The following is a 12988-nucleotide window of genomic DNA, read 5'->3' as shown; positions in this document are numbered from 1 at the left end:
CTGCAACTTGGTCTTCTCTTCACACTTTTTCTAAATTTTACAAATTTGATACTTTTGCCTCGGCTAAGACTTCTTTTGGGAGAAAGGTTCTTCAAGCAGTGGTGCCTTCTGTTTAGGTTCCCTGTCTTGTTTCTCCCTTATCATCTGTGTACTCTAGCTTTGGTATTGTATCCCACAAGTAAGGATAAAATCCGTGGACTAATTGTCTTTAAAAAGAAAAGGAAATTTATGCTTACCTGATAAATTTGTTTCTTTTTAGACACGATGAGTCCATGGCCCGCCCTGTTCTTTCTTCTGTTAAGTGTGATCAGTCCACGGGTCATTACTTCTGGGATATTACTCCTCCCCAACAGGAAGTGCAAGAGGATTCACCCAGCAGAGCTGCATATAGCTCCTCCCCTCTACGTCACTCCCAGTCATTCTCTTGCACCCAACGACTAGATAGGATGTGTGAGAGGACTATGGTGATTATACTTAGTTTTATATCTTCAATCAAAAGTTTGTTATTTTAAAATAGCACCGGAGTGTGTTATCTCTCTGGCAGAGTTTGAAGAAGAATCTACCAGAGTTTTTGTTATGATTTTAGCCGGAGTAGTTAAGATCATATTGCTGTTTCTCGGCCATCTGAGGAGAGGTAAACTTCAGATCAGGGGACAGCGGGCAGATGAATCTGCATAGAGGTATGTAGCAGTTTTTATTTTCTGACAATGGAATTGATGAGAAAATCCTGCCATACCGATATGTCATGTATGTATACTTTACACTTCAGTATTCTGGGGAATGGTACTTCACTAGAATTACACTGTAAGAAATACATAAAGCTGTTTAATAACTAGAGATTATGTTTAACGTTTTTGCTGGAATGTAAAATCGTTTTCATTTACTGAGGTACTGAGTGAATAAATGTTTGGGCACTATTTTTCCACTTGGCAGTTGCTTAATCTGTTTTCTGACAGTTTCTGTTCTCCCTCACTGCTGTGTGTGAGGGGGAGGGGCCGTTTTTTGGCGCTTTTACTACGCATCAAATATTTCAGTCAGCAACTCATTGTATTCCCTGCATGATCCGGTTCATCTCTACAGAGCTCAGGGGTCTTCAAAACTTATTTTGAGGGAGGTAATTTCTCTCAGCAGAGCTGTGAGAATTATAGTTTGACTGAGATAAAAAACGTTTATTCTGTAATTTGTTTCCTGCTTTCAGAATTTGTTATCTTTGCTAATGGGATTAAACCTTTGCTAAAGTTGTGTTATTTACAAGGATTGAGGCTATAACTGTTTCAATTTATTAATTTTCAACTGTCATAGATCTTCTGTGCTTCTTAAAGGCACAGTACGTTTTAATATTATTCTAATTGAATTGTATTTCCAAGTTACAAGTTTATTTGCTAGTGTGTTAAACATGTCTGATTCAGAGGATGATACCTGTGTCATTTGTTGCAATGCCAAAGTGGAGCCCAATAGAAATTTATGTACTAACTGTATTGATGCTACCTTAAATAAAAGTCAATCTGTACAAATTGAACAAATTTCACCAAACAACGAGGGGAGAGTTATGCCGACTAACTCGCCTCACGTGTCAGTACCTACATCTCCCGCTCAGAGGGAGGTGCGTGATATTGTAGCGCCGAGTACATCTGGGCGGCCATTACAAATCACATTACAGGATATGGCTACTGTTATGACTGAGGTTTTGGCTAAATTACCAGAACTAAGAGGTAAGCGTGATCACTCTGGGGTGAGAACAGAGTGCGCTGATAATATTAGGGCCATGTCAGACACTGCGTCACAGGTGGCAGAACATGAGGACGGAGAACTTCATTCTGTGGGTGACGGTTCTGATCCAAACAGACTGGATTCAGATATTTCAAATTTTAAATTTAAACTGGAAAACCTCCGTGTATTACTAGGGGAGGTGTTAGCGGCTCTGAATGATTGTAACACAGTTGCAATACCAGAGAAAATGTGTAGGTTGGATAAATATTTTGCGGTACCGACGAGTACTGAGGTTTTTCCTATACCTAAGAGACTTACTGAAATTATTACTAAAGAGTGGGATAGACCAGGTGTACCGTTCTCACCCCCTCCGATATTTAGAAAAATGTTTCCAATAGACGCCACCACAAGGGACTTATGGCAAACGGTCCCTAAGGTGGAGGGAGCAGTTTCTACCTTAGCTAAGCGTACCACTATCCCGGTGGAGGATAGCTGTGCTTTTTCAGATCCAATGGATAAAAAATTAGAGGGTTACCTTAAGAAAATGTTTGTTCAACAAGGTTTTATATTGCAACCCCTTGCATGCATTGCGCCGATCACGGCTGCAGCGGCATTCTGGATTGAGTCTCTGGAAGAGAACATTGGTTCAGCTACTCTGGACGACATTACGGACAGGCTTAGAGTCCTTAAACTAGCTAATTCATTCATTTCGGAGGCCGTAGTACATCTTACTAAACTTACGGCGAAGAATTCAGGATTCGCCATTCAGGCACGCAGGGCGCTGTGGCTAAAATCCTGGTCAGCTGATGTTACTTCTAAATCTAAATTGCTTAATATACCTTTCAAAGGGCAGACCTTATTCGGGCCCGGGTTGAAAGAGATTATCGCTGACATTACAGGAGGTAAAGGCCATGCCCTGCCTCAGGACAAAGCCAAAGCCAAGACTAGACAGTCTAATTTTCGTTCCTTTCGTAATTTCAAAGCAGGAGCAGCATCAACTTCCTCTGCACCAAAACAGGAAGGAGCTGTTGCTCGCTACAGACAAGGCTGGAAACCTAACCAGTCCTGGAACAAGGGCAAGCAGACTAGGAAACCTGCTGCTGCCCCTAAAACAGCATGAATTGAGGGCCCCCGATCCGGGATCGGATCTAGTGGGGGGCAGACTTTCTCTCTTCGCCCAGGCTTGGGCAAGAGATGTTCAGGATCCCTGGGCGCTAGAGATATCTCAGGGATACCTTCTGGACTTCAAATACTCTCCTCCAAGAGAGAGATTTCATCTGTCAAGGTTGTCAACAATCCAGACAAAGAAAGAGGCGTTTCTACGCTGCGTACAAGAGCTCTTGTTAATGGGAGTAATCCATCCAGTTCCACGATCGGAACAGGGACAGGGGTTTTACTCAAATCTGTTTGTGGTTCCCAAAAAAGAGGGAACTTTCAGACCAATCCTGGACTTAAAGATCCTAAACAAATTCCTAAGAGTTCCATCGTTCAAGATGGAGACTATTCGGACAATTTTACCTATGATCCAAGAGGGTCAGTACATGACCACTGTAGATTTAAAAGATGCTTACCTTCACATACCGATTCACAAAGATCATTATCGGTACCTAAGGTTTGCCTTCCTAGACAGGCATTACCAGTTTGTGGCTCTTCCATTCGGATTGGCTACAGCTCCAAGAATCTTCACAAAGGTTCTGGGTGCTCTTCTGGCGGTACTAAGACCGCGGGGAATCTCGGTAGCTCCATACCTAGACGACATTCTGATACAAGCTTCAAGCTTTCAAACTGCCAAGTCTCATACAGAGTTAGTGCTGGCATTTCTAAGGTCACATGGATGGAAGGTGAACGAAAAGAAAAGTTCACTCGTTCCACTCACAAGAGTTCCCTTCCTGGGGACTCTTATAGATTCTGTAGAAATGAAGATTTACCTGACAGAGGACAGGCTAACAAGACTTCAAAGTGCTTGCCGCACCCTTCATTCCATTCAACACCCGTCAGTGGCTCAATGCATGGAGGTAATCGGCTTAATGGTAGCGGCAATGGACATAGTACCCTTTGCACGCTTACACCTCAGACCACTGCAACTGTGCATGCTAAGTCAGTGGAATGGGGATTACTCAGACTTATCCCCTTCTCTGAATATGGATCAAGAGACCAGAAATTCTCTTCTATGGTGGCTTTCTCGGCCACATCTGTCCAGGGGGATGCCATTCAGCAGACCAGACTGGACAATTGTAACAACAGACGCCAGCCTTCTAGGTTGGGGTGCCGTCTGGAATTCTCTGAAGGCTCAGGGACAATGGAGTCAGGAGGAGAGTCTCCTGCCAATAAACATTCTGGAATTGAGAGCAGTTCTCAATGCCCTCCTGGCTTGGCCCCAGTTGACAACTCGGGGCTTCATCAGGTTTCAGTCGGACAACATCACGACTGTAGCTTACATCAACCATCAGGGAGGGACAAGAAGCTCCCTAGCTATGATGGAAGTATCAAAGATAATTCGCTGGGCAGAGTCTCACTCTTGCCACCTGTCAGCAATCCACATCCCGGGAGTGGAGAACTGGGAGGCGGATTTCTTAAGTCGTCAGACTTTTCATCTGGGGGAGTGGGAACTTCATCCGGAGGTCTTTGCCCAAATACTTCGACGTTGGGGCAAACCAGAGATAGATCTCATGGCGTCTCGACAGAACGCCAAGCTTCCTCGTTACGGGTCCAGATCCAGGGATCCAGGAGCAGTCCTGATAGATGCTCTGACAGCACCTTGGGACTTCAGGATGGCTTACGTGTTTCCACCCTTCCCGTTGCTTCCTCGATTGATTGCCAGAATCAAACAAGAGAGAGCATCAGTGATTCTAATAGCACCTGCGTGGCCACGCAGGACTTGGTATGCAGACCTGGTGGACATGTCATCCTGTCCACCTTGGTCTCTACCTCTGAAACAGGACCTTCTGATACAGGGTCCCTTCAAACATCAAAATCTAACTTCTCTGAAGCTGACTGCTTGGAAATTGAACGCTTGATTTTATCAAGACGTGGGTTTTCTGAGTCAGTTATTGATACCTTAATACAGGCTAGGAAACCTGTTACCAGAAAGATTTACCATAAGATATGGCGTAAATACCTATATTGGTGTGAATCCAAAGGTTACTCTTGGAGTAAGGTTAGGATTCCTAGCATATTGTCTTTTCTACAAGAAGGTTTAGAAAAGGGTTTATCTGCTAGTTCATTAAAGGGACAGATCTCAGCTCTGTCCATTCTGTTACACAAACGTCTGTCAGAAGTTCCTGACGTCCAGGCTTTTTGTCAGGCTTTGGCCAGGATTAAGCCTGTGTTTAAAACTGTTGCTCCACCATGGAGTTTAAACCTTGTTCTTAATGTTTTACAGGGCGTTCCGTTTGAACCCCTTCATTCCATTGATATAAAGTTGTTATCTTGGAAAGTTCTATTTTTAATGGCTATTTCCTCGGCTCGAAGAGTCTCTGAATTATCAGCCTTACATTGTGATTCTCCTTATTTGATTTTTCATTCGGATAAGGTAGTCCTGCGTACTAAACCTGGGTTCTTACCTAAGGTAGTTACTAACAGGAATATCAATCAAGAGATTGTTGTTCCTTCTTTATGCCCAAATCCTTCTTCAAAGAAGGAACGTCTACTGCACAACCTGGATGTAGTCCGTGCTCTAAAATTTTACTTACAGGCAACTAAGGAATTTCGACAAACGTCTTCTCTGTTTGTCATTTACTCTGGGCAGAGGAGAGGTCAAAAAGCTTCCGCTACCTCTCTTTCTTTTTGGCTTTGTAGCATAATTCGTTTAGCTTATGAGACTGCTGGACAGCAGCCTCCTGAAAGAATTACAGCTCATTCTACTAGAGCTGTGGCTTCCACTTGGGCCTTCAAGAATGAGGACTCTGTTGAACAGATTTGCAAGGCTGCAACTTGGTCTTCGCTTCATACTTTTTCCAAATTTTACAAATTTGACACTTTTGCTTCATCGGAGGCTATTTTTGGGAGAAAGGTTCTTCAGGCAGTGGTTCCTTCTGTATAAAGAGCCTGCCTATCCCTCCCGTCATCCGTGTACTTTTGCTTTGGTATTGGTATCCCAGAAGTAATGATGACCCGTGGACTGATCACACTTAACAGAAGAAAACATAATTTATGCTTACCTGATAAATTCCTTTCTTCTGTAGTGTGATCAGTCCACGGCCCGCCCTGTTTTTAAGGCAGGTAAATATTTTTTAATTTATACCCCAGTCACCACTTCACCCTTGGCTTTTCCTTTCTCGTTGGTCCTTGGTCGAATGACTGGGAGTGACGTAGAGGGGAGGAGCTATATGCAGCTCTGCTGGGTGAATCCTCTTGCACTTCCTGTTGGGGAGGAGTAATATCCCAGAAGTAATGATGACCCGTGGACTGATCACACTACAGAAGAAAGAAATTTATCAGGTAAGCATAAATTATGTTTTTATGACAGGTTATTTTTTGTAAACTTCAGACACCTCTGCACCTTGGCTTTTCCTTTCTCTTCCTAACTTCGTTCAAATGACTGGAGTGAGAGGGAAGGGAGGAGCAATTTAACAGCTCTGCTGTGGTGCTCTTTGCCTCCTCCTGCTGACCAGGAGGCGATATCCCACAAGTAAGGATGAAATCCGTGGACTCGTGTCTAAAAAGAAACAAATTTATCAGGTAAGCATAAATTTCCTTTTACTTAACACAGAATTTTACTTCCTGTATCTACCCATACTGTGTGTGCAGATATATTGTCCTATTGTAATGGTTTGTATCTGGCTCGTTACTGGTTATACTATGTTCATATTAAAGGGACAGTGAAGACAAAATTAAACTTTCATGATTTAGACAGATCACCATTTAACCAAAATTACAATTTAACTTCTGTTCTCAAGGTTGATTCGTTCTTTTTCACTATGATCAAAGTTTACTGTCTCTTTAACATGTATCATTGCAGTGACACAGCTCGTTAGAAGTTATAGGTACAAACACCTAAATCCGACTGGGTCACATTTGATCATTTTCTAAAATGAGTATTTTATGCTGATCCTCTGAATTATGTGTGGAGGAAACGTTGTAAGAATTCTGGTTAACTCTTCCTGGGAAGTGTATTGACTCGTGAAATTGTCTCCCTGTAAGAGTGGTCTCTGTCTTTGTAAGAAAGTCGGAGGGTTGCAGTATTCTTGTTTTGATATATCACTGTGTGATAATTTTTTTCTGTGTTACAGAAATGCTTCAGTTTGTCAGCAACCAAGCCGGGGAGTTTCCAGACCTTTTTGATGATCAGCTGTGCCAGAGCTACCATGGGAGCACCACAGGCATGGATGTTACCTTGTCCAAAAGTTACAGCCAGGTGCAGCCTCAGACTTACCAGACCCCCACCCAGCAGCCTCCGGCAGCACCAGTCAAAGCCCCAACCCAAGCCACGGCCCAGAGGACTGCACCGCTCCTTCAGCCCAGGCCCCTGCTACAGTCACCCCCTCAGCCACAGCTACAGCAGCAAACAGTGATGCTCACCCCCACGTTTAGCACTGCACCTCAAACCAGGTTCATACAGCAGCCACTCATTTACCAGAACGCAGGGACTACCAGTTTCCAAGGTGGGCAGCTCCCAGAGCCTGTTGATGTGTTTGTGACGTGCATAATTAACTCCTTAGCTCCCAGAGCCTGTATAATATCCTGTTGATGTGTTTGTGACGTGCATCATTAACTCCATAGCTCCCAGAGCCTGTATAATAGTCTGGTAATGTTTGTTATGCACATTAACTCCTTTGCTCCCACAGTCTGTATAATATCCTGTTAATGTGTTTGTGATGTGCATCATTAACTCCTTAGCTCCCAGAGTCTGTATAATATCCTGTTAATGTTTGTGACGTGCATCATTACTTGTACTTTTTTTTTTCTCCATCTATACTCCTGATGTTTCTTATCATTGGGATATGTTTAACCCACTACCCTTCCCATAATCCCCAATCATTCTTTGCCTTCGATAATCTAGGATAAAAACTTTATCCTTTAATGGATAATTACCCTGCAAGTTTTGGTAGCTGTTAGCTGTTGGAGGTAGCAGGGTGGTCCTTGGTTTTGCTCCAACAATTTAAGCTAACCATCATCTGGAAAACCAGGGTTGGTTACTCTGCTTTTCTTTCTTCTCCAGGTCTCTGACACATTTTCTGGATCTGTCAGACCTGGATTTCTGTGTCTGCCTCACAGCTGAGACTCCAAGGTAAGTTCTTTTTCTTTCTAATGACACGATGAGTCAACGGATCACCTAATTACTATTGGGAATATCACTCCTGCCCAGCAGGAGGCGGCAAAGAGCACCACAGCAAATCTGTTAAATATCACCTGCCTTCCCTCCCACCCCATTCATCTCTTTGCCTACGTTAGAGAAAGGAAGTGGTAAAGTTTGGTCTAATATTCTTCAATCAAAAGTTTATTATTTTTTAAGTAGTGCAAGATTGTGCTGCTTTGTCCCTGGGTGTAGCCGTAGTCCATATCAGTCTCTTCAGTAGAGCAGTGGTGGCTTTAGAGCAATGGGAACTTGTGGGACATAATTCTCACTGCGCCTCCCATATATTTATGCTGCCCTAACTCCTAAAGCCTGAGTAATATTACTCGGTCTTTATTTCTTTTCCACAGGTCCAATGTGAGGGAGAGGACCTCTCAAACCTGGTGAGCTGCCTTGCTGTCGGGCAGATTTATGAGGTAAGTGCTAACTTAATATTCTGGGGAAGTAAGAAGACTCAGTGAAAATTAAGGCACTTTATTTATTAACAATGGGACACATAAACTCTTCTATAGATGGAGGGGCCTTATGTTGACAGCTTATTATGCAGGCACTGGGGCGGAGAGAAATTGGGCTCAGTTTCTCGGTGCTTTTCACTGCTCCGGCCGGCTTAATTTTAAAACAAAGATGCCGACCGGGAGATTTCCTTTTGAACACGCCCACAATGGGCGGAGCTTTGAGAGGCGGCAATTGGTGTTGCACGCAACTTTTCCTTTCTTCCTGTGACCGGGGGGAAAGCGATTACAGTCTCAGCTAGATTACGCATGTTTGTCTAAGGACCTGCGTTCTAGAACCGGAGGTTCTTCTACTAAGGGGATTATCAAATTTACTGTGTCAGCAGGGCAGGTAGGCACCTCGGCAAATAAGCTGAGGTGTTTTTGAATTACTTTTAGCTTCTTTTTTTTGCATAGAAAAATAAAGAGTAAAAAAGTTACGGTTTAAAAATTAATTAAATTTAAAAAAGTGACTAACATTTTTTCGGTATAAATTTTAATAAAATATTTAGACTTTCTACTTGATTTTTTGATCCATTGTGAGTCAGAATGGACCAAGAGGCTATGCAAAATGTCAATTGTTCTTTATGTTTTGATGCCAATGTGGAACCACCAATCCCCTTTCTGTTTTTCATGTATTGAAAGAACTTTGAATTATAGGGATAGACTTTTTTCTGAGCCAACATTTTCTAAGGCAGATGCTGTTCAGGAGTCTGACAATATTCAATATATGCTGCAGCTTTCTCCTCAAGCGTCCCAATTTTTACAGCCCTCACATGCAGTACCCTGCGCTTCCTCTCAAACTTCTCCTGGAGTTACGTTGCAAGACATTGCTTCCCTCATGTCTTCTGCAGTCTCTGAAGCGTTGTCTGCTTTTCCCATGTTGCAGGGAAAGCACAAGAGGAAGAATAAATATTCAGCAAGCGACGTTACTGATGCAGTCGTTGCTATTTCGAATGCCCCTTCTCATATGCCTGAGGAGGAGGATACTTCTGTAGCATCTGAGGGTGAAATCTCAGAATCTGACAGTGTAATTCCTCCGGCTGATACTGAAGTTGTAACTTTCAGGTTTAAGCTAGAACACCTCCGTCTGTTACTCAAGGAGGTTTTAGCCACATTGGACGACAGCGACACCATGGTCGTAATTAATCATAAAAAATCCAGTAAGCTAAACAAATATTTTTATGTACCTTCCTCGATGGAATTTTTTCCTGTACCAGACAGAGCTACTGAGATAAAGGGAGTATCCCTTTTTCTCCTTCTCCTATATTTAAAAAGATGTTTCCTATAGTGGACTCTATGAAGGAGGCTTGGCAAACAGTACCCAAGGTGGAAGGAGCTATTTTCACTTTGGCCAAGAGAACTACTATCCCCATAGAGGATAGTTGTGCCTTTAAAGATCCTATGGATACAAAATTAGAGGCGTTACTTAAGAAGATGTATGTACACCAAGGTTTACAATGGCAACCTGCTGTGTGCATTGCTACCTTCACTAGTGCGGCGCATATTGGTTTGATGCGTTGTCTGATGCTATCAGGACAGACACTCCCCTTGATGAGATCCAGGATAGGATAAAAGCCCTTAAGTTGGCTAATTCCTTTATTACTGATGCTTCCCTACAGGTTATCAAACTGGGAGCAAAGTTTTCAGGTTTTGCTGTACTAGCACGCAGAGCTTTATGGTTAAAACCTTGGTCTGCGGATGTGTCATCTAAGTCTAAACTTTTAGCAATTCCTTACAAGAGGAAGACCTTGTTTGGGCCGGGTTTGACGGAAATAATCTCTGATATTACGGGAGGAAAGGGTCATCTTCTCCCTCAGGATAAGAGAAACAAACAAAAGGGACGTCAGAGTAATTTTCGTTCCTTTCGAAATTTCAAGGGAAATTCTTCCTCTTCCAAGCAGGAACAGTCCAAACCTTCATGGAGATCCAATCAGTCTTGGAACAAGGGAAAACAATCCAAAAAGCCTGCTATTGAATCGAAGACAGCATTAAGGGCCTGCCCCTGATCCTGGACCGGATCTTGTGGGGGGCAGGTTTTCCTTCTTCGCTTGGGTTCTAGATGTTCAGGATCCCTGGGCAGTGGACATGGTGTCCCAGGGATACAAACTAGAGTACAAGAATTTTCCTCCCAGAGGCAGGTTTCTGCTTTCAAGATTATCTGTAGACCAGACAAAAATAGAGGCGTTCTTACATTGTGTACGGGACCTCTCCGACCTGGGAGTGATAGTGCCTGTTCCGATGCAGGAACAGGGTCTTGGGTTTTATTCCAATCTGTTTGTGGTTCCCAAAAAGGAGGGAACCTTCAGACCAATTTTAGATCTCAAGAGTCTAAACAAATTCCTCAGAGTACCGTCCTTCAAGATGGAAACTATTTATTTGTTCCATTCTTTCTTTGGTCCAAGAGGGTCAATTTATGACGACGGTGGATTTAAAGGACGCGTACCTGCATGTTCCCATTCACAGGGATCATCGCAGATTTCTAAGGTTTGCATTTCTAGACAAACACTTCCATTCATGGCTCTTCCTTTCGGCCTTGCCACATCTCCCAAAATTTTCTCAAAGGTTCTGGGATCCCTGTTGGCGGTGCTCTGATTACGGGGCATTGCAGTGGCGCCCTTACTTGGACGACATCCTAGTCCAGACGCCATCCTTTCAACAAGCAAGGTCCCACACGGAAATGTTGTTATCTTTCCTGCAATCTCATGGATGTAAGGTAAATTTGGAAAAGAGCTCCTAAGTTCTAAATACAAGGATAACTTTCTTGGGAACCATAATAGATTCCCTATCAATGATGATTTTTCTGACAGAAGTCAGGAAATCAAAGATTTTTGATTCTTGCCTAGCACCTCAGTCCGCTCCTCGGCCGTCAGTGGCTCAGTGCATGGAGGTAATCGGGCTGATGGTGGTGGCAATGGACATCATCCCGTTCGCTCGTTTCCATCTCAGACCTCTGCAGTTAAACATGCTCAGTCAATGGAACGGGGATTATGCAGATTTGTCTCCACGAATACTGCTGGAGCCGGAGACAAGGGATTCTCTTTTTTGGTGATTGTCTCAAGATCATCTCTCCCAGGGAACCTGCTTTTGCAGACCCTCTTGGGTGATTGTGACAAAAGACGCCAGCCTTCTGGGATGGGGAGCAGTCTGGGGCTCTCTAAAGTCTCAGGAAACTTGGACTCAGTTAGAGTCTGTTCTGCCCATAAACATTATGGTGCTGAGAGCAATTTTCAATGCTCCTCTGGCCTGGCCCCAGTTAGCCTCGGCCCGGTTCATCAGGTTCCAGACTAACAACATAACTTCAGTGGCTTACATCAGTCATCAGGGAGGAACGCTGAGTTCCTTAGCCATGACAAAGGTAGCCAAGATAATTCGATGGGCAGAGACCCACAATTGCTGTTTGTCGGCGATCCACATCCCAGGGGTGGACAACTGGGAGGCGGACTTCCTGAGCAGACAGACCTTTCACCCGGGGGAGTAGGAACTCCATCCGGAAGTGTTTTCCAGGCTGATTCTCAAATGGGGTCACCCGGAATTGGATCTTATGGCATCTCGGCAGAATGCCAAGCTTCCGAGGTACGGATCGAGGTCATTGCACCGGCTTGGCCTTGCAGGATTTGGTATGCAGATCTGGTGGACATGTCATCTCTTCCACCTTGGAGACTTCCGTTGGGGAAGAACTTTCTACTTCAAGGGCCCTTCCATCATCCAAATCTAGTTTCTCTGAAGCTGACTGCTTGGAGATTGAACGCTTAATTTTATCCAAGCCGGATTTTAGGAATCGGTCATAGAGACCATGATTCAGGCTTGTAAGCCTGTGACTAGAAAGATTTACCACAATATATGGCTTAAATATCTATATTGATGTGGATCCAAGGGCTTCTCTTGGAGTAGAGTTAGGATTCCTAGAATTCTGTCCTTTCTCCAAGAAGGTTTGGAGAAGGGATTATCGGCAAGTTCCATAAAGGGTCAAATATCTGCCTTGTCTATTTTGTTACATAGACGTGCAATCGCTTTGTCAGGCCTGTGTTCAAACCAGTTACTCCTCCTTGGAGTCTTAATTTAGTTTTTAAGGCAGTATGATTCTCCTTACCTTATTTTTCATTCGGATAAGGTAGTTTTACGTACCAAATTAGGGTTTCTCCCTAAAGTAGTTTCTGACCGGAACATTAATCAGGAGATTGTTGTTCCTTCTTTGTGTCCTAATCCTTCTTCTCAGAGGGAACGGCTTGTGCACAATTTAGACGTGGTACAGGCTCTAAAGTTTTACTTATTGGCAACTAAGGATTTTCGTCAGTCTTCTGCTTTGTTTGTGGTTTTCTCAGGAAAACATAAGGGACAGAAAGCTACGGCTACTTCCCTTTCTGCTGAAGAGTATCATACGTTTTGCCTATGAAACTGCGGGACAGCAGCCTCCACGAGGGCTGTTTCTTCCTCATAGGCATACAAAAATGAAGCTTCTGTGGAACAGATTTGCAAGGCTGCAACTTGG

The 12988-nt window shown here is 43.6% G+C and overlaps 1 protein-coding gene across 1 annotated transcript in view; it reads left to right on the top strand.

The window, feature by feature from the left end:
- The window catches only part of SREBF2 (sterol regulatory element binding transcription factor 2), a 244640-nt gene that overhangs the window by 43158 nt on the left and 188494 nt on the right, over window positions 1-12988 (top strand). The window contains exon 2 of the mRNA XM_053721355.1: window positions 6942-7313. Within this exon, the coding sequence (XP_053577330.1) occupies window positions 6942-7313 (372 nt within the window). The remainder of the gene's footprint in view (window positions 1-6941; window positions 7314-12988) is intronic.

This window comes from Bombina bombina, chromosome 7, assembly GCF_027579735.1.
Source record: "Bombina bombina isolate aBomBom1 chromosome 7, aBomBom1.pri, whole genome shotgun sequence".
NCBI lineage: Eukaryota > Metazoa > Chordata > Amphibia > Anura > Bombinatoridae > Bombina > Bombina bombina.
The sequence above is the reverse complement of the archived record's forward strand: the minus strand, read 5'-3'. Positions and strand labels throughout refer to the sequence as shown.